The sequence below is a fragment of the Lygodium microphyllum genome, chromosome 2 (genome assembly GCF_053477565.2).
Source record: "Lygodium microphyllum isolate KBCC chromosome 2, Lygodium_microphyllum_v1.1.10, whole genome shotgun sequence".
In the NCBI taxonomy this organism is placed as follows: domain Eukaryota; kingdom Viridiplantae; phylum Streptophyta; class Polypodiopsida; order Schizaeales; family Lygodiaceae; genus Lygodium; species Lygodium microphyllum.
Genome location: NC_141136.1, coordinates 101172956 through 101200242, shown reverse-complemented (window position 1 = coordinate 101200242; position 27287 = coordinate 101172956). Strand labels below are relative to the sequence as shown.

The 27287-nt window shown below is 43.1% G+C and overlaps 1 protein-coding gene across 3 annotated transcripts in view; it reads left to right on the top strand.

The window, feature by feature from the left end:
• Nucleotides 1–26397, top strand: part of LOC148040097 (DNA photolyase) — a 94736-nt gene extending 68339 nt beyond the window's left edge. Inside the window, exons 10-14 of one of the 3 annotated variants that reach the window (XM_087696605.1) lie at nucleotides 9500–9598; nucleotides 9677–9724; nucleotides 9852–9962; nucleotides 10076–10166; nucleotides 10255–10655. In XM_087696605.1, coding sequence (XP_087552731.1) covers nucleotides 9500–9598; nucleotides 9677–9724; nucleotides 9852–9962; nucleotides 10076–10166; nucleotides 10255–10373 — 468 coding nt within the window. In that variant the 3' untranslated portion in view covers nucleotides 10374–10655. Of the gene's footprint in view, nucleotides 1–9499; nucleotides 9599–9676; nucleotides 9725–9851; nucleotides 9963–10075; nucleotides 10167–10254; nucleotides 10656–26246 lie in introns of those variants that run through there. The other 2 variants (XM_087696607.1, XM_087696606.1) reach the window with 2 other exon arrangements.
• Nucleotides 26398–27287: the final 890 nt, after the last annotated feature.

The following is a 27287-nucleotide window of genomic DNA, read 5'->3' as shown; positions in this document are numbered from 1 at the left end:
TTACGTGTCCTTCGGTATTTGCAAGGGACTCGATCCTATGGGATCATGTATGGAGATGGGACCACTCTTTCTTGCTGGAGTGATTCTGATTGGGTAGGTGATGTGGATTCGCGACGATCCATTAAAGGTTATGCTTTCACCCTTGGATCTAGTGGTGTCTCTTGGAGCAACAAGAAGCACCCTACTGTGGTACTTTCTTCTATAGAGGATGAGTATCGGGCCTTATGTTCGACCGCTATGGAGGCCGTTTAGCTCCGTCGTATGATGGCAGAGATTGGCTTTTCCCAGACAGGACCTACGTAGCTGTGGGTGGACAACCAGAGTTCCCTTGCTTTGGCAAAGAATCCGGTGTTTCATGCTCGCACGAAGCACATTGAGGTTCAGTACCACTATGTTCGAGAGCAAATCGTGGATTCGGAGCTAGCGGCGGCCTACTATCCCATGGTGGACAATGTAGCTGATCTCTTCATGGAGCTCTGTCAGTTTGCATGTTGCTGTTTTTGTTGTGCATTTCCTTCTCGTGTGGCAATCGGCCATTTTAGGTCTCTTTTTTTGGTGCAGTCGACCAGTTTAGGCTAGGTCAGCCAGTTTTGGGCCAAGTCGGCCAGTTTGGAGGTTGGGGGCCTATATATAGCCGCCCCCCCCCCATCAGTCCCAGACACTATTATGCAGATTTCAGCACTCTCCCTCCTCTCCCATTCCCGCATTGGTGCTGCCGTTGTTTCCAGCGTGATCTAGTGCCCTCACTTACGCTCCGAGCTGCGTGCAGCACCTTTGTATTCAGCATTCATCTCAATTAGTGCAGATTTTCTTCCTTTATTTTCTGCTTTATCTCTCTTCCTCTGTGTTCGTGTTTCTTCTTCCGTTGCGCACTCCGACATCGTTGCCTTGGGCAAGTGGCCCCAAGGTGTGATACACCTACACTCAATCACTCACTTAACACAGCACAAAAAGGTAAGGTGATACGTGAGAGTAAGGTATACTCTTGTATTATCCAATGAAAGAAACGGTACAACATAGGCACATCCTAGAACTACACCCTCGTGACACCGCAAATGTGAGGATTCACCACTGGGTATAGAGAATCACATAGAGAGTGGAAACCAATGAGGACGAAGTCATTACTACTCCCTATATAGGTGTTTTTGTAGGCAATGCAATGGTATATCTACAAAGCCCTTACACTCACCCTCGCACAATGAACTGCTATCCTTGGCAATCTAAGGGTGGTTTTTATTGACCCATTCCAGGGTCTTAACACAGCTCATTCTATCAAGCTGGTCAATGCTTGCCGCACTATGACTTGGAGGGGTCTTAGCATAGCTTTTTCTATCAAGATAGCAGGTATCTGTCAGAGTGTAGCGATGCGAAAGCGTAGGACAAAGATTGAGAGAGAGTGAACATAGAGAGGAGAGAGAGAGAGAGAGAGAGAGAGAGAAGGAGACAGTGTAACGCAGAAAATCTGCAGTATAGTATGCTGTATAGGAATGCAGAAATATACACGGGTGCAGAGAAAATATCTGCGTGTGTCTTCGCCTTGAGGACCTCGATCTCTGTCAGCCCAGGTGCTGTCCGTCTCTGCAGTCTGTCTCTGTCAGATCTCAAGATCAGAATGTGTGTGTGTGCGCCACCAACTGACTATAAATAGCCGGAAAAGAATAGTGCCCAATAATAAAACTGTCCACTGCAGAAACTGTTGACCGACTGCAAAGTCTGCTGCCATGTGGCAGCTGCTTTGGCTCTTGCTGTGACCTGCTCTGCTGACGTGGCGCCTTTGCTGTCCATACTGCTGACGTGGCTAGGGAATGACTCACTAATACCCCCTCTCGGATCCTGGATAGGGCAGAAGACTGAGGGATCTGGCATGTCGCCGAAGAAGAGTCTGGAGAAGTGCCTTCATGAACAAATCTGCCAGATTATCCTTCGTCTTGCAATACTCCACATCAATGGTTCCATCCAGAAGCTTCTCCCGAATGAAGTGATACTAGATCTCAATGTGCTTCGTCCAGGCATGGAATATAGGATTCCGTACCAAGGCAATGCAACTCTCACTGTCGCACCGCAGAAGAGTAGGGCGAGTCTGAAGCTCCTCCAACAATCTCCGAAGCCACACAACCTCACATGTGATGGAAGACGTAGCCCGATACTCCGCCCCAGTAGAAGAAAGGGCTATCGTGGGCTGCTTCTTGCTACTCCAAGAGATAACACCTGCACCCAAGGTAAAATAGTAGCCGGTAGTAGACCGCCTGTGGTCCACATCGCCAGCCCAATCCGAGTCACTCCAACCTGCAAGAACAAGATCTGAAGCATATGTACTTGTGGGATACGAAATCCCTAAGTCAGAAGTCCCCCTCAAATACCGAAGAATCCTCAAGGCAGCCTGCCAATGCACCTGGTTGGATTCACTCATGAACCCCGCCAAAAGACCCACAGCAAAACAAAGATCAACACGATTGTTGAGGAGCCAAATCAAGGATCCAATCAATTGACGGTAGCAGGAAGCATTCGTCAAGGGAGAATCTAAGTGTGAAGTGGCCTTCCAGTTCAGATCCATAGAGTAGAAATGGTCCGATAAGTCTCCATCTCAAAAGTCACCAAGAGCTCCTAAATGTATCGCTGTTGAGAGATGAAAATCCCCCTCTAAGACTGATAATCTCGTGACCCAAGAAGAAATGAAAAAACCCCAAATCCATCATCTCGAACGTCCGATGTAAAGCTGTCTTGGTCACTTGGACCTTCTGTGCATGATCCCCTGTCAGAATCAAATCATCAACATACAACAAAAATAACACACGACCAGCCTCGAAAGTGTGCACATAAAGTTGCGGATCCAACCGTGGAGCATCGATATCCCAAATATGACTGAAGAAATGAGTTAATCTTCTCGTTCCATGCACACGAAGCCTGCTTGAGGCTATTCAAGGCCTTCTTCAACCTGTAAACTTTCCCATCCAAGGATCCAAAGCCAGGAGGCTGCTCAACATAGATCTCCTTCTGCAAGTCACCATTGAGAAAGGCCGACTTCACATCCAACTGATAGACAGGCCATCTCCTTTGGCCAGCCAAAGGCAAGAACAGCTCGAATAGTCACCATATAAGTAGTGGGGGCAAAAGTATCATGGAAGTCAATGCCGGGGCACTAAGCTAAACCTTTAGCAACAAGGTGAGCCTTGTGCTTGTCCAAAGAACCATCGCTAAGGTACTTGGTCTTGAAGACCCATTTGACACCAATCACCTTCTTGTGAGAGGGATGAGGTACAAGAGACCAAGTGCCATTCCTCTCAATAGCCTCCAGCTCGGTTTTCATAGCCTTCCGCCAATGGTCAGACTGCAAAGCCTCCTTCATGGAAGTGGGCTCTCGATCCTGCATAACACGGGTCATCAAACAATAGTTAGAGCAAACAAGCTCTGTAGAATGTGCCTGGTTCCTCCATGACCTCCGTGGTCCAGCCTGCGGTTTCCACTCCTTAGGGACCCCCTCGATCCCTGAATCTCGGAGTATATCATGGGCCCAACGAGAAGGAGGCCAGACCTCTCCCCATCGCTCTCCATTTGTTGAAGACTCCGGTAAATTCACTAGCGAAAGCTCCACTGGGGTGGCCGATGGAAGGGAAGACTCTGATTCAGGAGAAGAATCTCCATCAAGAGGCTTTGGCTTCGAAGGAACTGTCTCAGGAGCCCAACTCTTCCTTGGATCTCTAAGGACAGGATGCTCCTCACTCCCCTCTGTGGCCGGAACTTCCATGGACCGCACATCTTGGCTCCTGTAGACATCGCACTTGATGGGATCAAAGAGACGGTAACCTTGGATTGAGAATTGTAGCCAATAAAAACTTGTCGTCAGGAAGCCGTCTCGAACTTATCATGGTGCGTCTTCAGAATGTGCACATAGGCGTCACACCCAAAGATTCGGAAATAAAAGATATCAGGCTTAGTCCCAAAGTAAGCCTCAAAAGGAATCATCTTGTCAATGGCCGAAGTGGGAGATTGATTGAGGATGTGAACTGCGGTAGTCACTGCCTCGGCCCACAGAAACTAAGATGTATGTCAGCGCTCCATCATGGTGCGCGCCATCTCAATCACACTTCGGTTCTTCCACTCCAAAATGCCATTCTCTTGAGGAGTGTTGGTGTTAGCAAACTCCTGGTGAATGCCCCTATTTGCACAAAAACGAGCAAACTCATTAGACATAAATTCACCGTCCTTGTCGGAACGCAAGGTCTTCAGTCGCCGGCCATATCGGTTCTCCTCAAAGAGAAGCCAATCCTTGAAGTGAGAGCAATCCTCCGACTTCAATGTCAAGAAATAGGCCCATGTCATCCTGCCGTAGTCATCTATGATCAATATGAAATACAAACTCCCCTTCAGAGACTCGGTCCTCATCGGGCCACAAAGATCCGTAGATACAAGCTCCATAGGTGAAGTAGACCGCCGCGAACTTTGTTGGAAATCACATCCCGATGCAATTTCCCACGAATGCAAGTGACACATGGCTGATGACTCACTACTATGTCCGGCAAACCTCGAACAAACGATCCTCGTGACGCCTTCGAAGGTACTCATAGTTCAGGTGGCCAAACTGAGCATGCCATAGCTTGGACTGTGTCTGAGAAGTAAAAAGAAGAGAGGTAAGAGCTGTAGAAGACTTCAATTTGTAGATGCCATTCTCCTCATAACTTGCAGAGAGAACCTTTCTCAATCCACGATCAAGGACTTGAACAGCATCACTGTCAAACTCGACCAAGAGGCCAAGATAACAAATCTTATGGACCGAAAGCAAATGATACCCTAAGCCTGACACATGCAACAAGTGTGGGTACCACTACGTCCATCTGGAATCAGTTGTGTCTCACCCAGCACAACAATAGACACAAAAGAGTTGTCTCCAATGAGAATTTGCCCACGTGAAGGTCGCAAATGGGCAACACCAACTGGAGAAGTCATGTACCGTGAGGCACCACTGTCCACGATCCACTCTCGAGCCTAGGGAGCTGCCATCGTAGCATGAGAAGTCATTGGTGTAGGATCCTCAATTACCGCTAAATGTAGAAAAGCAGCTAACGAGGGTGCAGCCACCGCTCCAAAATCCTTCGTGTCCTTCTTGTCTTTGTCAATCCTTCTTCCAATGTCCGGTCTTACCACAAATATGGCAGGTCAATTCCTTCTCCTTGTCCTTCTTGGATTTGTTGTCCTCCTTCTTTTGGTCCTTCACCTTGTTTTGAGAGGCTTGACCAACCAAAGCCTCTGATTTGGAAGCATTTTGTTCCTTCAACTATTCCTCTTGGTCCAAGACCATAGGAACCAACTCTTCCCACTGAAGAGTCGACTCCCGCTCTCATGCAATAAGAGCGGAATCAAAGGTACCGAATCATGGCGGTAACTGGGACAATAAAGTGATCGCCATGTCTTCGGAGAAAATAGGCTTCCCCGCATTTTGAACCTGCATCTGAAGCTGCCGAAGCTTGTTGATATATTCCCAAAGCGAAGAAGACTTATTCACGGACAAGGTCCTCATCTGCACCTCCAAAGAAACCCTCTTCATCAGGGTCATCTGGTTATACATCTGGTCAAGCTCCAGTCATATCTCTCGAGCCACCGTCAAGTGCTCAATGTGAGCTATCACGGTTGTAGTGCAAGACAAAAAAAGAAAAGAATGAATCCTGGCATTCAATTTGTCCCAATGAGACTGGGCCTTGGTCAACTCCGCATGAGCATTGGAAGAGAGTTTGGACTCATCTCTTACCGAGAGCCTATTAATCTCCTCCATCACAAGCTCCGCCAATCATAAGACTCCAAAATGAACAACATCATCACCCTCTAGATGCGGTAATTGTAACCATCAGGCTTCTGATTTGATGGAAGAGCCAGTAGGCACCTTCCTGTCCATGATTGCTTGGAACTCCAAATCAATCTCTGTAGACATATTCACCTGTAATGCTTGCACAAACGCAAAAGCAGCCACCTCTGATTGTGTAAACGCAACCTGTTAGGACTGTTTCCTCCACTCCCCAAACCTTCTTCAGTTGCCAGAGGCGATGAAAAGGTAAAATCTGCAGTGGAAGGCCTAAAACACAGCCTTCCTCCCCTTCGAACAGCAATAACCTGCAGAAAATTCATCAACTAGACTCCTTTCCCACACGCCCACACTCGCTTCAGCCTTATTCCGATGCGCAGCCCTTCCGCTCACCCTCGAATGCTGAAAAACACAGCCTTGTGACGCACTGAAATCTGCTCTTCAAGTGGGTTCTTCAATCAGCGAGTCCAATTTCACCACTCTGATACCATGTCAGAGTGCAGCGATGCGGAAGCGTAGGACAAAGACTAAGAGAGGGTGAACACAGAGAGAAGAGAGAGAGAAAAGGAGACAGTGTAACACAGAAAATCTGCAGTGTAGTATGCTGTATAGGAATGCAGAAATATACATGGGTGCAGAGAAAATATCTGCGTGTGTCTCCGCCTTGAGGACCTCGATCTCCGTCAGCCTGGGTGCTGTCCGTCTCTCCAGTTTGTCTCTGTCAAATCTCAAGATTAGAATGTGTGAGAGTATGCCACCAACTGACTATAAATAGTCGGAAAAGAATAGTGCCCAATAATAAAACTGTCCTGTGCACAAATTGTTGCCCGACTGCACAGTTTGCTGCCACGTGGCAACTGACGTGGCTCGTGCTATTACATGCTCTGCTAATGTGGCACCTTTGCTGTCCATACTGCTAATGTGGCACCTTTGCTGTCCATACTGCTGACGTGGCCAGGGAATGACTCGCTAACAGTATCTACCTACTAGACTTTTTGTTTCTATTGGTTTTGCTCCCGTCCATCCTCAACTCAATTACATTTGAGGAGCTGGGTTGGTGCGGGGAGCTTTCACTAGCTGGCAAGTGGGACATATTTTGACATAGTCTATAACCTCCTCCTTCATGTTGGGCCAAAAGAATTGTTTCGTTAAGGCCTCTAGGAACTTGCTTTGACCTTTGTTTCCCCCATAGTTTTTCATCATGCACCTCATGTAAGATGATCTTTTTTAGCTCTACACTATTGGGGATGTACAATCTCTTTCCCACAAAATGATCCTTTCTACCAATGTATATATGCCATGTGGTGTTCTCTTAGCCTTCACCTCTTCTATTTAGTACTTGCTAATATGTTCATTCATCTTCCCTTGCACTTGGTTGAGATTTCTTCACTCATCCCTAACCTTGAATTTTTCCATCTTTGGAATGAAGTAATCCTTGCTCCTATAGTTCATCCCATGAGAAGATGGTACGGTGTAGTTGCATCCTCTTTGAGTTATATGGCAGTCACTTCTCCCTTCCTCTCTTCAATGATCCTGACATACTTCAAGTACCTATCTACCTCTGCTATCCACTTCTTCAAAATCAGCCCATCTCTCTCTCCCTTGTACTTAGTGAATTGGGGCATCTTGAACTTTTGATAGTCATCTTTTTAGCTCTCCCTCTCTTCTCTATTATTGGTGCTTTGTCTCTCGTCTTTCTTCTTATCCTTCTTCTTGTCTCCTACTTCAGACTCCTATTTGTTCTTTTTCATCTCTTCAAACCTCCTAGATACTTTTTCCATAGCTAGCCTACCTGTCAACCTATCTATCTCATCTTGTAATTCGTCTCTTCTCCTCCTCTTGTTGTTGTTTCATCCACTCCCTATACCCTTGCTCTTTTTCAAGTTTTCTTCTCCTTTCCTTATCTTCTTCCTTCGTGTGCATGCCCTTCCAAATTGAATCCAACAAGCCTAACATGCCCTCTAACTGCTTCTATAATCCTGTTACTTTCTCTTCTTGAGCTTCTCTCCTTTTTTGACCTCGGCTCTTATTCCTCTCTTGAACTACCATAGATGGGATGGGTACATTCTCTCCGTTGTCCTCCATATTGTTGTGGGAAGCCACACCTCAACTCCAAATGGTATATCATGGGGAAGCCGCACCTAGGCTCCAAGGTTGTCGTTGTGAAGAAGTTGCATTTCGCCTTGGAGCGGTGGTGATGCCGTAGGGAAGCCACGTCATGTCTTTAGATATGGTATACTGGGGTTGTCACCCTATGGGGCATCGTGCCATGGAGCATCATGCCATGATATTGCGATGTGGGGTGATGCAATGTGGGGCATCGTAACATAATTTCAAGGTACTAGATATTCTCTCCTACTTCTATGAGCACTCAACTCCAAGCAAGAGTTGCTCTGATACCAAGTGTGATGCACCTGCACTCAATCACTGACTCAACACAACACAGAGAGAGAACATAATACATGAGAGCAAGGTATACTCTTGTATTATTCAATGAAAGAAACAATACAACATAGGCATATCTGAGAACTACACCCTCGTGATACCACACATGTGAGAGTTCACCATTGGGTATAAGGAATCACACATAGAGTGGAAACCAAGCATGGCTCAAAGTCACCATTACTCTTTATATAGGTGTTTTTGTAGGCAATGCCATGGTATACCTACAAAGCCCTTAAATGCGTCTTTTGAGGGGGAGGGCATTGATATCAAGGGGATGAGGTAGGTGCACTATGGTGATGTGGGTTGGAGAGGGAGATTGGGGTGAGGATGGGAGGGAGGGCGTGGGGTGTGATATCTACAACTGGGTGAGGGAAAACCGTTGAACACACCAGTGTCCTCCCTTCCTACCATAACAGTGTATCAGGGCTGAAGTCAATACATGAACGGCATGAGAGTAATATCACAGCACTAAAATGGTTAGTAAATAGGAGTTTAATCGACCATAAAAATGTAAGATTCCTGTGTTGTCAGTCTCTCGAGGACAGAAATCTGATCCACCATCCATCTATTCAACCAACTGAAAATGATCAGAAGAACATAAGCTCACTTTCAAAAAACCTCTCGACTGCTCGACAAAACTGTTGAGCCAGCTCAGCGGCTGTTTTTTGGGAAAATTTGTGTCCTCTCCTCTCCTCTCCTGGTATGTGGCGATCACATAAACATGGGAACTCGCTCACTTTCTTCCAGGTTTCTAAAGATGCAACAGCTCCTCATTTTGAAGCTGTTCTACCTTAGTCAGTTCTTGTCGATGACGTTTCACTGCATAGTCCTCAATCAGTAACCAGGAAAACTTGTCATACAAGATCAGGTTTCCTCAGACCAAACCCAGCGTCATTTTGCTGTCGCAGAATAACAAAATACAATTAACGGGACAATGGACTCTCACACTTCATTGTCTGTTCTACGATTGCATGGACTTAGCCGCCTTACAAAGATATTCATCACCACAAAGTCGGTTCGACACAATAATGTGGCCGCATGATGCCCATGAGAATCTCTTTCTCATGTATGATTTACTAAACCTTTTCTATTTCTTAAAGAGGAAGTCATTCTCATCCAGAAAAGGTCTGGTGAGTGCCATGGCTTTAATCTGTCAAGATTGAAATACTTGTTAAGTCTGTGTTCCCTGTGTGTGGATTTGTAGCTGAATCCTTTTTTTTTTGTTCGGCTGATGTATGCAATGTAATCTCATATTTGAAGCCAAAAGGAAGAACTGGAGCTACACGGGTAGCTGCTCAATTGCTCATGCTTTTTCTGAAGTGGTCAAGCACTCGGCTGCTGAAGAAATGCTATTGTGTGGTAGGTGATTCCTTACAGTATTGTCAGCACACTACAGACTCCATTATTGAGTTATCTGATGTAAGTTACTGCCTGCAGAATCCTTTAAGGGCAGATGATTGGCTTGCAGAAGAGGTGTTGAGAGCAGTATCCTTACGGTTCTCGTCAATTCATGCTAGATAGATGCTAGTTAAGGATGATAGTAGGGCTGATTGATGCTCTAATTTATCTGATGATGCTCTTATTTATCTGATGTCCTCAATCCTCCAAAAAGGCATATGATCCAGGTGCAGAATCTGTGATTGAAAGCGTCTTTTGTTTGAGACGGCCACTGCCTTTAAATTGGTTCATCGATCGGTACAAGGACAAGGTCTTTGTGATTCAAGTAAGCGTCTGAGAACAAGGCAAGCATGTTGTTGTTGTTGCTGTGCATCAGTACATCAGCGTGCAGGTGCTTAGGTCCAATGTCTATGTGTCTCTCTTTTGAGCTGATTGTAGGGGATGAAAGATCCTTTGAGCAACGGTGTGCAGAGAACAGAACTGTTGAAGCTTTACTGCAGCAATGTAGTAATCAAGCCAGTGAATGCTGGTACGAGTTCTGCTTGCACTGCCTTCTGTCTGTTTGTTGAGCTATCCTTGGGTTCTGAGTCGGCTTGTGGGCTCTGCTTTGGTGGCAGGTCATTGTCCACATGATGAAATACCTGATGAAGTGAACCAGCTTCTCTTAGACTGGCTGCAGGAAACCGGTTCGATGGGAACTAGTTCAATAGAAACCGCTACCCCATCCAGGTTCTAAGCTCTTTATATGGCAGGCGCTTGGTCACATGGATTGCACAATTTGTCCATTTTTACCTTTTATAGAGAGAGTTTCAGCATTGCAGTCCCACGTTTCTTACATGAGCTCCTAGTGCCAGAATGTTATTATTTATTAGGGAGCGTCTTGTACTGATGTGAATGACATGAATCTCAATCAAAGTGAACTACAATTTACAGTGTTCACAGAAAACCGAGGTTCAATGTAAAATGAATTGCAAAAAATTCAAAAAAAAAACCTTTAAATTTAAACAAGAATTTTAAAAGCCTTAGCTTTTACAAAATGTCTACGTATAAAAATGGCAAATGCATGTAGTTTGTTTTAAAAATCCCTCGAAAATTTCGAGTCCATGGTTTTTGTATCTACTATCAAAATTGTTTTTCGTGAACATCGACTACAAATCACTATTGTAGAGCAACCCTTTGCTATTCCATGCCTTATTGTTTGGTCAATACTATTCTGGACAATCATAAATGAGAGCTAATACAAAAGCCTTTAACCCATAGCTCCAATGAGCTTTTTGCAAGGTTCTCAAGGGTGTTTCCCAAACTTACAACTAGCAAGATGGTTTCACTTTAATCAATTTTGAAACCTCCTTTCCATAAACTTAGGTGGTGCTTTTTCCCCAACTTTGCAACTATGAAGGCTACAATGAAGAATATTCAACAACCTTACCAAGCAAATCTAGGTCTTAAAGCACTTGCTACAAGTTTAGAACTCAAGATGTGATGGAGCATCAATACCTCTTTTGCCCATGCTATATCTAGAGAAGAGTAGACCTCTATCCAAAGTTGAATATAAATTGCTAAAGCTACAATGGCAGTAAAGCAATGAGTTGGTCTCGTCGACACTTTTGCCTTGAGCTATCATACTCAACGATAACTACAGTATGGCAAGGAATGGAGGGCAACTTTGCTACTTCAATGCATCACCAGTCTTATTATGCTAGGCCATTTATGGAGTTCAAGGTTGAGCATGATCCTAATATTGATTATAGATTTGAAAGAGTAATGATCATAGGGATGGTTCTTCAACAAGGTGATGTGCTAGTATCCATCTAGGGAGTACCTTGTCACGAGTGCATGCACTCTAGATTTGTACACACCCACATGCACGCATGTGTGCAATGATGTATTAGTAGTAATTGTTTGTTAAATTTGCAAAAACACCAAGATTTGAGATGTATATATGCAACAAAAAGGTAAGAGTAATAATAAGTATTTGCAAGTTTAGGCCATAGGCATCAAAAAAAGGGTGAGGAAGCATAGGTGTTAGAAAGTTCTAATACTATGATATCATATTTTTTATTCATTGTACTTACCATTGCCTTACATAGAAACTTATACATTTGAAGGTGCTTGTAAAGTTCTCATCCCCTTAAATATTACAAAAAAGGGGTGTTTGAGATCTATCAAGGGCCAAAAAAAAGATGGTATAGTCAATGATTCAATGGGTGCTAGATTGATAGGTACTAAAGATTTGGAGCATGCTCAAAAGGAAAGCCTTGTTGAGGAATAGGTTGGAGGGAGTGCACCTTAGGCATTCATTGCCTAGGTTGCATGCATGCCAAAAGGGGTGCAAAGAAACGAGTTGCATTAAAGAGCCTCAAAATACAAAAGTTGGTGATTGAAGATTTAAAAGAGTGATTCCTATGTGATGCATATTAAGGGTAAAGATTTCAACTTGTGCATGCACTTGCGGCAAACATGGAGAAGGCTAATCATTCCAAGGAAAAAAATTAATATTTTCCCAAAAGCAAGTTTACAATGCAATAATCAAATTATCTATGGAAGCTAAATACTATGACTTTGTGATGAACATCCTTATATATGTCATGTGGTGACTCCCTTTGAAGGAGTTTCTCAAATGGTTTTTGGCAACTTTTCAAGTGAATTCTAACTTGCTACACTACCAAGTTGGACGAGGGATCCTTTTTAAGTGCTCATGAGTCCCAAACAAAATGATTTTAGATTCATTTTCTAAGCTTTTATGATAATCGTGTGTACATTGCTATCTAAATTGCATAGTTTTTCTCAAATGACATTTTCATCTTAGAATACCTAGGCTTGATTTGCTCTCTAGGGTTACACTTTTTTGAGGTAGATATTAGAATAATTCCTAGCATACTTGTGGGAGTTATTGTACATGCTAGTGCTCCCATCCAACCTTAGGGATGATAGGAGAGCACACATCTTATCGAATAGGTAAGTGGAGCTACTTGAGGTTCTATGAATCCAAGTTTCTAGAGGACCTCAAATTGATTTGTGGAGGACACCCATTAGAAATGATTGACCAACCTTAGGGATGGCAAGAGAGTGCACATCTTATGGGATATGTAAGTGTAGCTACTTGAGGTTCTATGGATCCAAGTTTCTAGAGGACCTCAAATTGGTTTTTGAAGGACACATGTTAGGAAAATTGTAGTTATTATCCACTTTGATGCCAATGGCACAAATAAAAGAAGATCCAATTGATAACTATTAGAGATATTAAATGACCCTAAGGTGACTTAGTGATAAGCTTTCTAAACTCCTTTATGATGATGTTACCACATTGATAAATTTCTCCCTTGCCTCTTTCCTTGTTAACCAAATTCAAGAATTGCTAAACTTAGCCATTGTTTAAAATGAAAACTGTCAAAAATAGCAATTATTGTAGTCAAAAGTGTGAAAGAAATATGGCAAGGATATTAGGAGTTATTGGAAGTGTCAATTTTTACAAATCATCACAAATTAGTAGCTATCACAAAGGTAAGTGCTAAAAATAGTAAGTGATGGCTCATAGTTGAAAATAGAAAAAGTGACTCTCCTCATGCTTCCTTCTCTTCTTCCCTTGTTGCCTTTATAGCTTGAGAGGATAAGAGGCTGAGTGTGAGAGAAAGTGAAGAGAGTGAATGTGTGTTTGAACGAGGGACTATTTATAGAAGCTCCGGTCCAACACCCTAGCCATGTGTACCAACTATTGTTACATGCTGTCCAACTGGCTATGCAGGAGCATGTGGCTCCTCCTGGAATATAACCCTATGTATCTCTACCACCTTCTCAGGCTGCCTATGCATCTTATCTTCATGGAAGACTACATCATGGCTGCGGATGACTTTCCGTGTGCTCACAAATCCCAAAGGTGGTAACACATCTCGCCTGCATCCCCATAGCCAAGAAAAATGCATTTGACACTCTAAGGGTTCCAACTTAGTACGCTTGTCTTTGGGCACATGGCAAAATGCCTCACATCCAAAGACACGTAAATGCACATAAGATGGAGGTTTTCTAGTCCATACATCCAAAGACACGTAAATGCGCATAAGATGGAGGTTTTCTAGTCCATACCTCCTTTGCAACCTAGAAATCCAGACCACTAGAAGGTGATCTATTTATGACATGCATAGATGTACTGACTGCCTCAGCCCAAAAGCTTTGTGGTAAGCATGCATAGCTAAGCATACTGTGTACACGTTCCTGGATGGTTCGATTCAACCACTCAGCCAAACCATTCTGAGATGGGGTATAGGGGGCGGTCAACCGATGCTTAATACCCCTCTCGTCACATAGTTGCTCACAAGCATATCACACATATTCTCCCCCATTGTCAGTCCTAAGGCATTTCAGCCTATGTCCAGTCCGGTTTTCAACAAATGCAAGCCATCTTTGAAATACAGCCAAGACATCAAACTTAAGCTTAATGGAGTAAGCCCAGACTTTACACGAAAAATCGTTGAAAGGGAAGTGGAACCCAAAAGAAAGAAGCTTGGCAGTGAGAGCTATGGTGGATGGAGAGCAAGAGCCAAGAGAGAGAGAGAGACTCAAAAGTGGAAACTCCAACAACCACAATGTGTGGCAGGGCCTTCCTTTATTCAAATTGTCACTAAAAGAAAAAAGAATTAGTGACTGTATGGGCGCCCACCACCTACAGTGTGTAGTGGCAGGTATTGTTAGTGTAGTAATACACGGGTGGCTAGACAGAGGCGCCTTTACCCCCAACAACCTCCCACTTAAAGGCGAATATGCCCCAGTGAGAGAGAAAACAAAAAAGACAGTATAACATGTACACATGTACAACAAGATAAGAAAAAAGACGTCATCTCATCCAATGCCCATCAATCTCCTAAGGAAGGCAAAGCGCTTATAGTGAGGCTCTTCTTGAGCAAGTCTACAGGATTCTGCTTAGTCGAAATCATGACAAGGTCAATAGACCTATCCTCAACGACCTTGCGAATGAAGTGATACCTCACCTTGATATGTTTCATCTTCGCATGGAAGACCGGATTCTTTGCCAACTGAATGAGACTCATAGAATCCGAATGTAGTGTAGTCATAGCATTCGTCATACCAAGGTCAGCAATCAAACCGTCTAACCAAATAGCCTCCTTGCAAGCCTCTGTGGCTGCAATATCCTCAGCCTCTGTAGTAGAAAGGGCGGTACACTTCTGCACCCTCGACATTCAAGAGATAGCCCCTCCAGCATAAGTGAACACATTGCCAGAAGTGGACTTCCTACTATCTGCATGTCTTACATAATCAAAGTCAGTGTACCCCACGACTCCTATATCCTGGCTGCCATAACAAAGACACATATCTGTTGTGCCCTTCATGTACCTCATGATACCCTTCACGGCATCCCAATGTTTCTTGCCAGGTGTAGCCCTTCAGGTATCTCATGATACCCTTCATGACATCCCAATGTTTCTTGCCAGGTTTAGCCATATAATGTGTCACAACCCCAACTGTAAAAGCTATATCTGGACGGGTGGCTATCATGGCATACATAAGACTGCCCATGGCTGATGCATAGGGAATCTTGGCCATCTCGGCCCTCTGCTCATCTATCTGCGGACAATCGGCCTGTGAAACCTTCACATGAGAAGGTAAGGAACAACCGATAGGCTTAACATCCTTCATATGGAAGCGCTCAAGGACTTTATGAATGTACTCCCTCTGTGAGACAGATAGAGTAGTCCCTAAGATCTATCACGCGTAATGCGCATACCAAGTATATAAGAGGCATGTCCCAAATCTTTTATCTACAAGCTCTTTTTGAGATGAGCCTTAAGAGCATCTAGATCCTCATGAGCTGTCTCTGCTAAAAGCATGTCATCCACATAGAGTACCAAAATCAATAAAGAATCGTCACAGGCTTTCTTCGTGTACAAGCATGAATCCATAGCACTGCGGTTGTAGCCCTGTGACTACATGAATGCATCAAAATTATGGTATCATTCCCTAGGTGCCTGGTTCAATCCATATAGACTCTTCTTTAGCTTGCACACTAGGTGTTCCCTACCAGGGTCTACAAAGCCCTTAGGCTACTCCATGTAAATCTCATCATGCAAGTCCCCATGTAGAAAATCCGTCTTAACATCCATCTGGTACAAGTCGAGGTCAAGTTGTGCAACCAAGGCCAAGACTAAGCGTAGGGTGGTCATCTTGACCACAGGAGAAAAGACTTCATCAAAATCAACAACATGCTCCTACTTAGAACCCTTAGCAACCAATTGAGCCTTGTATGCCGGCTTGGGGTGTCCAGGGGTACTTTTCAGCTTGTACACCCACTTGCATGGCAAAGCCTTCTTACCCTAAGGCAAGAAAACCAAATCCCAAGTCTGATTCTTATGCAATGAGTCAAGCTCAAACTACATAGCCCTCTCCCAAGAGTGACAATCACCCCTGTGCATAGCCTCATCATAAGTGAGAGACTCTCCTGCATTTATAACCAGTACATAATCCATAGAGGGTGCAAAACGGTCAAGAAGTTGTCTATCTCTACTAGAACGCCTCAACCCAGGCTCTATTGCCTGACCGACATCTTGTCTAATATCAGCATGTCTAGCATTGGGCCCATGAGCATCAGGTGATGTTGCATGATGTCTAGCTGGCTGTGGAGTGGGCTAAACGGGAGCAGGTGGCTCCTCCTGAAAGATAACTCTGCATACCTCAACCACTTTCTCAGGCTGCATATGTAGTTTATCCTCATGAAAGATGACATCATGGGTGCGTATCACTTTCCATGCCTGCAGATCCCATAGATGGTAACCCATCTCTCTTGCATCTCCATAGCCGATGAAAATGCATTTGATACTTTTAGGATACAACTTATTGTGTTTGTCCTTGGGCACATGGCAGAATGCCTCATATCCAAAGACACACAAATGATCATAAGGGAGGGGCTTGCCTGCCCATACCTTCTCTGCAACCTGGAAGTCAATGCCACTACTAGGCGACCTGTTAATGAGATGCACTGCAATAGTAACTATCTCAGCCTAAAAGTACTGCAGTAAGCTAGCCTGACTAAGCATGCTACGGACACTTTCCTGAATGGTCATATTTATGCGTTCAACCATACCATTCTGGGAAGGGGTGTAAGGGGTGGTCAACTGACGCTTAATACCCCCCTCATCACAAAAATGCTCAAAAGTGTGTGATACATACTCACCCCCATTATCTGACATTAGGCATTTTATCATTTTCCCAGACTGGTTCTCTGCCAATGCAAGCCAACACTGAAATGTGTCTAAGACATCCGATTTTCTCTTTATGGGATAAGCCCAAACCTTACGTGAGTAATCATCTATGAAAGTACAAAGTACTTTGCCCCACTAAGTGACGGACAGGGCATGGGCCCACATACGTCTGAGTGCACAAGAGCCAAGGGCTCACCCATGCGTCTCTTACCAAACTTTTTATGTGTATTTCTAGTCTACCCTACCATATAAACAATGATCACAAGAATCAAAATGCAAAGAGTTAAAAGGCAAAAGATATTGCAAAGCACGGAACATTTTCATTCCTTTGAGAGACATATGCCCCAAATGAGCATGCCAAAGGGATACATGGGAAATAGATCCCACAGACAAAACATGATCCAATGTAGCTCCAAATACAAGTAAAGGATAGAGGCTACCAAACTTGGCACCTCTTGCAAGCACAAGCCTTCCCCACAAGTAATCTTCCATGCAGAGTGTCCAAAAGACACAAAATACCCTGCATCATCAAGCTGTCCAAATCCAAAAGCCAGCACTGCGCATACAAAGAATGTATCTCAGAAGCCTGTAAGGCATCGCATGAAGAAGTTGCAAGTATGTAATCATCATCTGAATCAGTGGCCTGCATGACATTAACCTCTTCTATCTTCACACTGGACTTTGCAGGTACAACACTGCGCTCAGAAGACTTTTCCTACACTTTCTCTTTTCCCTTTTCCTTGTGCTTATTATCATCCATCTTATGGCACTGCGGCCTAATATGTCCTGCTTTCCCACAATAATGATAGGTAAGATCAGACTTCCGTCCACCACGGGACTTACTGCGACCACGTGACTTGGACCTAGACTTCTGAGAGTCCCTATCGCCCTTATGATCATTATCATACCTGCCATGTCTACCACCTCTAACGGTCAATGCATGTAAAGAGCAGGAAGCATTATTGTTTCTCCTATTGATTTCCTCAGTCAATAAAGCAGTCTCAACATCTTTGATTTTCAGCCCATCAAGCTTGTTTGTGCATATGGCAGTACGGAAGACATCCCATGATTCAAGCAATGTGCCAAGTAGAAACAACGGGTGCAAGTTGTCTTTGAACTCAATACCCTGTGACGACAGACTCTTCATGATAGCATAAAACTAACTAAAATGAGATGATAGGGATGTCCCCTCCTTCATGCAAAGGTCCATTAACTGCTTCAGCCAATAGATCTGTGGCGCAGGACTCTACTGCGCATAAAGCTTCTGAATCTTCTCCCATAAATCCCATGCACTCTGATTTTCATCTTCAACAACATTATGATAGACCTTTTCTGAGAGTGACAAGATAATGGTAAACTTGCATAGCTCATCAACTTCCATCCAAACATCATCATCCATATCCTCGGGTTTAACACCCTTGAAACCCAAGCATTTAATCTACAATTTCTACACCAAAACCTGCCATATTTGGGACTTCCAATACCCATAGTTGGTACCATCCAACTTGGCAATGTTAAAGAGAGTTGTGTCTTTTAGATGACCAGCCATACTGTCCCAAATCAAAGCAAAAAAAGGAAAATTTTAGGTTACTATAATTAGTAAAAAATGCACTAAAACCACTGGTAAAATTGGCTGAAAGAGTGGATATCACCAAGAGAAGCACCTGTCCACCAAATATGACCAAGATAACATGAAATAGTAATCATTACCCTCGTAGAAGTGCTCCAAATCTACAGATTTCACCTTGTTGTAATAAATGACAGCAGTATGTAAAATTATCCCAAGGTGAAGCAATCACTAATACATGTCACTGCAACTGCCAGGTAGCAAGATATATCCAACAGTGAGTGTCAAGGGGCAAAGAAAGTACCAAGAACTATCAAACCAATAACCTATCAGGCAAGAGACATCTCATAGGTCTAGAAGCCATGCATGTAATGGGTCTCGGGGTAAGAGAAGAGACCAAGCACAAGCACAACTAATAGAGTAAAAAGCTCAATACATAACCGTCCAAGATGCATACAAAACTGACAAACTTGTGAATGCTTGCCCCAATAGTCGTATCAAATCAACCCACTACAGACTTACTGCAAACATAAAGCTCTCAAGAGAGCAAATGCATGTAACTGCCCCACAAGCTCAAGCTCAAGTGTAAATAAGACTCTGTGTACATCCGAATACACCAAGAGGCTCCCACTAGAAGTGAAGTCAGATTCAAAGAGAGCAAGCAACACTCTAATACATCAAATACATAGCATCAGACATGCCAAATCCCAGTAGGGTACATCTGGAGCATAAATCCCAAGCTATCTCAGACCTCTAAAGCATAAGCCTAAAAGCATTCAAAGAGCATGTAACTGACAACCAAATGTAATGCCCCAGTAGATCCAAAATTTTCAAATACATCCGAAAACGAAGCTCCAAGTAATTGTCAAGCATGGGAAAACCAAGTGGCATCCATATCTGACCAAAGCATAAATCCAAGAAGCCTAAATGTCAAGCAGTGACAATAGGCATAAACCAGTCCCAAGCATACCAACTGAAGCCAAATGCCAGTGAAGAACGACCAATTTAGAGCCTAATCCAAGCTCAAAAGCATTCCAAAACCAAGAAGAATCATTTGACAACCTCCAAATACATTGGTATGATTGTTCAAACCTCTAGTGAGCACCCCGTATCCAAGAACCAATGCATACACCAAGTAAATGAGCTTCAGCCCACTGTATTATAGCAACATATTTACTCTTAAGTGAAGCTCAAACGGAGTCCAAATCTGCTCCAAATGAGTCCCAAAGCATAGACATAGCATCCCATAACATCTGGGCATCACTGGGCATCAATAGACATCAAACAAGCAATGCCAAGAAGCATCAAACAGTAAATGTCAAGTGCTGGCCTGTTTTGACAATCCTGGGACTGTGTACACAGCAAGGGTTGAAGGGGAAAGCACTCGAATCGATCATCGAGAGCCAAGCACTAATGTTGGGGAGTCCAACAATGATCGGGAAGGTTGCCAAGAGTGCTTGGAAGCCGAGGAAGAGCAAGGAAATGCCAGGAGCAAATCAATCCACCAACCCCCTAAAAATGCGCCGAAATTTGCGCTAGTTGTTCCTGGGGGTTGTGGGATCTTCAATAATCCTCAAGGGCACTTGGCAATGTCGAGGGGGCTCCAATGCAGCCTAGGAAGAAGCCAAGGAAGGTCTCGAAGCTTGAGGAGGAGGCAGGAGATCAAAACATACCTGCAAATAAAGGTACCATTGTTGCCATTGAAGCTCGGGTTAAAGCTCTTCAAATCCAATCTGAAGAGAATGCTAGGCAAGCTCCATTGCCTTTGCTCTGATACTAGTTGAAAGGGAAGTGGAACCCAGTAGGAAGAAGCTTGGCGGCGAGAGCTATGGCAGATGGAGAGCAAGAGCTAAGAGAGAGAGAGAGAGACTCAAAACTAGGAACTCCAACAACCACAATGTGTGGCCGGGCCTTCCTTTATTCAAACTGTCACTAAAAGAATAAAGAATAAGTGACTGTGATGGGTGCCCGCCACCTGCAGTGTGCAGTGGCGGATACTATCACTGTAGTAATACACAAGCGGCTAGGCGAAGGCGCCTTTACCCCCAACAATCGTCAATGAACGTCACAAAATACTTTGCACCACCCATAGATTAACAGGGCATGGGCCCACAAACATCCGAATGTACCAATGCCAGGGGCTTACTCATGCGTGTCCTACCAGACTTCTTACGTGTATTCCTAGTCTGTTTGCCATAAAGACAATGCTCACATGAATCAAAACATGTGTAGTCAAGGGGCGATAAGTATTGCAAACTAGAAAGCATTTGCATTCCCTTCAAGGACATATGGCCCAAACGGGCATGCCAAAGAGATACATGTGGGATGGAACCCACTAACAAAACATGGTCAAGAGAGGACCCATCAACTACAAGAGGATAGAGGATGCCATCTAGCACCTCTAGCAAGCACGTCCGTCACGGGTAATCTTCTAGGCAGAATTTCCAAATGAAACATGAAACCCAGTATCATTAAGCTGCCCTGCAGACATAAGACTGCGTGTGAGCGCAGATACATGACGTATATCCTGTAACAAAAAAGTATTGCTAGTAGAGAACTGCAGTCATACATCTCCAATGCCAACAATAGCAAGTGACCTGTCATCACCCAAGAGAACTGAACCAGAGACAGTGTGGTAGGAGTGGAACCACTCACGACATGATGTAACATGAAATGAAGCACTAAAATCCAAAAGCCAGCACTGCGCATACATAGAGTGAACATTAGTCAATGACGTAGCATCTTAAGAACTAGCTGCGAGTATATACTCCTCATCAGAATCATCAATCTGCATGACATTTATCTCCTCGATTTTCACACTAGATTTCGTAGGCATAATGCTATGATCAGAGGACTTTTCTTGTACTTTGTCTTTCCCCTTCTCTTTGCGCTTCTCATTGCACAACTCATGACACTGTGGGCGTATATAACCCTTTTTGCCACAATGATGGCATGTCACATTAGCATTTCTCCCACGAGACTTGCTGCGTGACTTACCACGTGACTTAGACTTAGACTTCTACGAGTCTCTGCCACGACCATTCCCCGGTCATTCTTGCCATTACCATCTCTACCTCTAACAATCAAAGCATGCGACACACGAGAGGCATCCAAGTTCTTACGATTCATCTCTTCCTACAGAAGAGCACTCTCTACATAAGGCAAGTTCAAAATAGTAGCAGGAGCACATAAGGTAGTGCGGAATACATCCCATGACTCACTTAGAATCCCAATCAAAAACAATGGAGTAACCTCATCATTAAAGGTAATATCCTATGAAGTCAAGTTCTTGAGAATATCATGGAACTGGCTCAAATGAGTAGACATTATCATATTCTCCTTCATGCGCAGGTCCATAAGCTGCTTCAACCAATACATCTGACTTGTTGGACTTTTCTTGTCATAGAGATTCTTAATTTTATCCTAAAGCTGTCAAGCACTCTGTGTTTCCTCAACCACATTATAATGCACCTATTCAGTGAGAGACAAGATGAGGGTGGACTTGCATAACTCATCAAGCTCATCCCATTTGTTATCAATCATAGTTTCAAGCTACTCGCCATGCATCCTTAGTGGCTTTATCTGCGATTTCTACACCAACACCTGTCAAACTTGGCTCTTCCAATAGGCATACTTCATAACATCAAGCTTAGTGATATTGAAGATAGCACTGTCAGTGGAAGAAGAACCCATAATGCAATCCAAAATTGTGTAGACAGTTCAAAACTACTTGCTATTTTCTGCTATAAACAGCCAAAAATACCACCAAAACCAAGGCAAAATAACCACGAACTGATAGCTAATGATGTTGCCCACCAAGTATTATCAAAAGTACATAAAATCAAGATGATTCAGCATCATGAAAATTCCACATCAGTCCATACATAATTGCTTGCTGTAATAAATTACAACTAGGTACAATGAGAGCAAACTTTAGGCAAAATCAATACACCAGGTCAACCACTGGATTGTCAAAGCATAACCAGCATCAAGCGGGCATAAATCAGCATATGATAGTCATACGGACATCCAGCAAACACCCAGGCATGTCAAACGAATCTGTTAGTAAGCCAAGATACCCCCTTTGTAATAGCGCAAAGTGTACCCAACACTGGCAAGACTTGACACAAAGAGGTGTATGCTCAAGGAGTGGGAAGCCCAAATCAGCCCAAGTACATGTATGCAAACCACCGCATATCAACCATGCAACATCCAAGTGAAGAAGATCCCAGTCTCAAAAGACTCAAAGCTCAATAGCATAAACCACCTGCTCAATGTCTGTCAAACATCCAACCATGCTCCCACTAGCACAAAAGTCGTATGGATCAAGCCAAGAAGCTCAAGAAGGGCATACGAGAGCACCAATGGTGAAAGATCCAAGACCAGATATCAATAAGGCATCATGAGCATATAGGCTCTGTAGCCTCCAATTAGAGTATCCATAAACATCAACTGTATCCCAAATACAACTCTGGCAAGCCAAGAAATATCCCAAGTTCCTGGAAGCCACATGCAAGACAAGACAAGGCACTAGTAGCAATCGGCCCAAACAATGTAAGTAGCGTGTAGTAGTGGCATAGGCCAAGCATGTCAAGACTGGTTAGACATAGGTAACATACATGTCATATGTACATCCAAGACGGAGCATCAAATATATTCCAAAGCTAAGCTCAAGCTCAAATGAAGATCCTGAACCAAAGACAAGCACAATGCCATACCCCGAAGGTCAATACTTCATTGCATATCCCAAAGACATAGCCCGAAACCAATAGGCATAACCAAACTGGAGGTAAAATAATCGGTCAACCGAGGTAGCATAAATCCCAACCAACAATGAAGTGTACGCATCCAAATCAAGGCTCAATGGCTCTCAAATAGCATATCCAGGCATAAACCATGATGATCAAGCATCAATACATCCAACAGGACACCCAAATGTCAACAAAGAGCATTATGCATAAGCCATCCCTAATAAAAACTTGCTACCCAAACAATGTACATCAATAAATTCCTGCATAAATCGAGCTATGGAAGCTCAAACCAAGTCTCGAAGCATCTCAAAACATTAGACAAACATCCCCAAAGTATTTGAGCATCAAATACCAAGCCTCGGGAGCATCATATAAGCTAAGAGCATGACATTTTCTTGTTGTAAATCAACTCAGATCTGTTGCAGAAAATGTTGTGATCAGAATTTGGCAGATCTGACATCACCATCGCGTTCAGAGCGTGCTAAAACCCCAAGTTAGACTCTTATCTTAACTAAATCGGGTTCCAGATGCCCGAGATATGAGAAAAAAATGGGATTTTTGAGTCAGATTTTAAAACAGGCGCAAAAAAAATGTGAGCTAACTGTGGGGCTTGCTGGTTATGCTGAGGATAAGGGGGCAAATGGGGGCATACAAGGCACCCGATGAAGCCAAGGAACACCTACAAAGAGCCTATGAGAGCCAAGGAGAGGCGAAAAATGAAATATTACCTCAAGGGGAAGAAGCCATGACTGGCATTGAAGCTCCAAGCTCTAGGTCTTCAATTCAGGTTGAAGTAATGCCAGGCCAAGCTCCATGATCAAGCTCTAATCCAAAGCTCCGATACCAGTTGAAAGGTGAGAATGATCGAAGCTTGCTTGGAAGTGAGCTATGGCGGAGAGCAAGAGCAAGAAGAGAGAGAGACACAAATGGGAACTCCAACAGTCACAATGTGTGACCGGGCCTTCCTTTATTCAAACTGTCACTAAAAGAATAAAGAATAAAGTGATGGTGACAGGTGCCCGCCACCTGCAGTGCGTGGCAGGTACTGTCAGTGTAGTAATACACGGGTGGCTAGGCAAAGGTGCCTTTACCCCCAACATCTACATCAGCATACAAAAGCATAGCATTAGAATTGCTCATAGCGTTCCTAAAGGTATCCTAGTTCTCTGACAGAGTGCAAAGCAAGAACGTAGCTTTGAACTCGTCTTCGATATTGAACTTCAAAGCGGCAAGTTGGCTAAAAATGGAGTTAAACTCACTAAGGTGAGTAGACATTGCAGTACCCTCTTTCATATGCAAATCCATGAGTTTCTTCAACCAGTAGACTTTGCTTGCCTCTTCTAGGCATACAATTCTTCCAATCGCTTCCAAATGACATAAGCAAAATCCAACCCTTCAATGTTAAATAGCAAGGCATCAAAAATTGATAGCTTAATGGTCGAGCGTGCAAGCTCATTCAGCTCATCCCAGTCATCCTACTCTACATCAGCTGGTTTTATTCCCTTTACTTTAATCGACTTTACTTATTTCTTCTATAGCAGGATATTATAGCACTGCTTTTTCCAAACTGGAAAGTTGTGTGCTCCTTCAAGCTTCTTGATATGCATAAGATGATTGTCACTACTGTTAGCCATGATTCACCAAATAACTGTATGATAATAAATGATAACTAATGCCAAGCAATGGAAGCTCCAAAATACACTCAGTAGTATGTTAGGAATATCCCCAAGTATGTAACAGCAAGAACATACATCAAAGCATTGCCAAAAATGCCTCAAAAGCATTCAATGATAGTAAACATACCAATTTCCTGTCAAAAATAGAGTGCAGTCCTGAAATTCCTAACAATACAGGTGGTTTTCCTGTAATTTAGGAGTGCAGTCTGACATTCATGAAAAATTTATCCTAAAATTCAGAACTAAATTAACCTTTGAGATTGAGCTTCAAAAATCATGCAAAGCTGCTCAAAACATCACCATAATGTTCTAAAATAGAAACATATCAAATTTCCTAACAGTGAGGTATGCTATCCTGAATATGCAAGAAATTATATTGAATGTACAGCAATAGACATGTAGGTAAAGATGATCCAAAAATGAGCTTTACTCACTACTCAAATGCATTCCGGAATTAAATCCAAGCATGTAACATCAACCATAAGCATGAATGCATGGCATAGAATGCTCGAGACCAAGTCTAGAAGCAAGACATAGTGCATACGCACTCAAAATGTCATTCAGTCGTGTTATTCTAGCAGCCAAATCTTTGTCAAAACCAAGCAAAATGATGACTCTAGTCACCCCAAAATGATCTCTAATCATGGACATAACATCTCCAAGTCATGTAGTACCAAATGGACATCAAATAATCGTCATATAAGTGAATCATAAGAATTATTTACTCAAGAAATAGTTGTTGCCCCATTTATTTACAGATCTGAATACTGTGTATTTCAGACCTAAAGCTGAATGTATATCAGTCTCCCAAGTGTAATACTACACTTCAATGCCCAATGCTAAGCATTAGATGTAAAGTCTGGAGCACAATCATGATGCCAAATGAAGAGAAGCAACTGTTGTAGGTCATGAGCATGCTGAAAACCAAATCTGCAAACCCACATTGATGGCGCATTCAGCCCTAAAGAGATTGGAATGTTGGTCCAAGTGTTGGGGATGATGGGGAGGGTCCCCAAGTTGCCAATGATGGGGTTGCCAACAAGCTCAAATGAAGAGGGAGGCTTCAAGCTTCAAGAAGAAGCTTCAAACCTTGTTGCCTTGCCTGAAAACTCTTCATAGTGAACTCTTCTTCAACTTTAAGCTCCTGCACCTAAAGAAATGCTAAGCTCCTAATTACCTGAACCAAGCTCTAATACCACTTTGTTGAGTTAGCTACAATAATGGAGCTTCTGTATAGAGATGCAGGTTGAGAGAGAGAAGAGACAAGGACACATGATTTGTGGTACTAAAGAGTGTACCTCAATAATGATTTTAGATAGGTATATGTACTATGTCATCATCTTTGAGGCAATAAGAATGTGTTGAGAGTCTTTAAATAAGTTCATTGATTGTTCTTTGATGTAGGCAGCTCCATGTCTTCCTGCAAGTGGGTCAAACAGGTCTTCCATGTAGTGCAAATGGACAACAAGAATAATGTTGATTTTCATGAGCAGTAACCACTCAAGATACTTCATACTTGGCATACAATTTGTATCAAAAAACACGTGAAAGAAATGTGAAAAATGCACTATGTAGTATCAAGAGATACTAGTAAAACTTAATGTTTTTTGCTTGAACTTTGAGTTCTCAATATCTTCAATTTTTCATTAATCTTCTCAGCTTCAAAATGGATTCACTTGTTTGACGTTGATCAGTAACCAAGTTGACTTGCAGTGTGTTGAAAAACACAAGCAGTGGTAGCATAAAATTTCACTATCCTTGATGTTTATCCTTCTGTGAAAGCTTCAAATCTTCAAAAATTTTCCAAGGCTTGCTTGTTGGATACTGAAATCTTGCTAAAGTTTTAGTAACTCAGTGGATCTAAAGGTCAAAACCTTGCTTGAGTTCAGTTGGTGAAGAAAAAAAAGTAAAAATATAAGCTAGATGAAACTTGGATATGGCTGCTAGTTACCATTTCAGGACAACAGCCTGATATTTTGGTTGTAGCAACTCACCTAGTGGACCATTTGAGTTGAAATTTTGTCAAGAGGTAGCCCGTATGATAAAATTCAAAAGCCCTATGGTATCCCTTGACATTGTGAGGCCTGATGATAGCGCCATCAATTGAACAATAGTAGGCTACTGGCTATAGCTTCCTGCAATACCACCTCTAAGTAATCTTCTAATATCTCTCTGCTGGAGTGGAATTTTCTCAATCCCTCTTAGCTGAAGTAAGTCACCTATATGACCAGCAAATCTCCTATAGAGAGAATATGTCCAATTTACAACAGTGAAATTTGCACCAGATCTGTATTTTTCAATCATGCCTAGCTGTATGTTGCACAATGTCAAGAAATTTTGGACTGGAAAGATCCCCGTGACCTAAGGAACAACTTTTGAGAACAAATCTCAAAGATAGATGGCATGATTGAAGAGATATGGCTGCTCCAACAGAGGTAGGTAGGT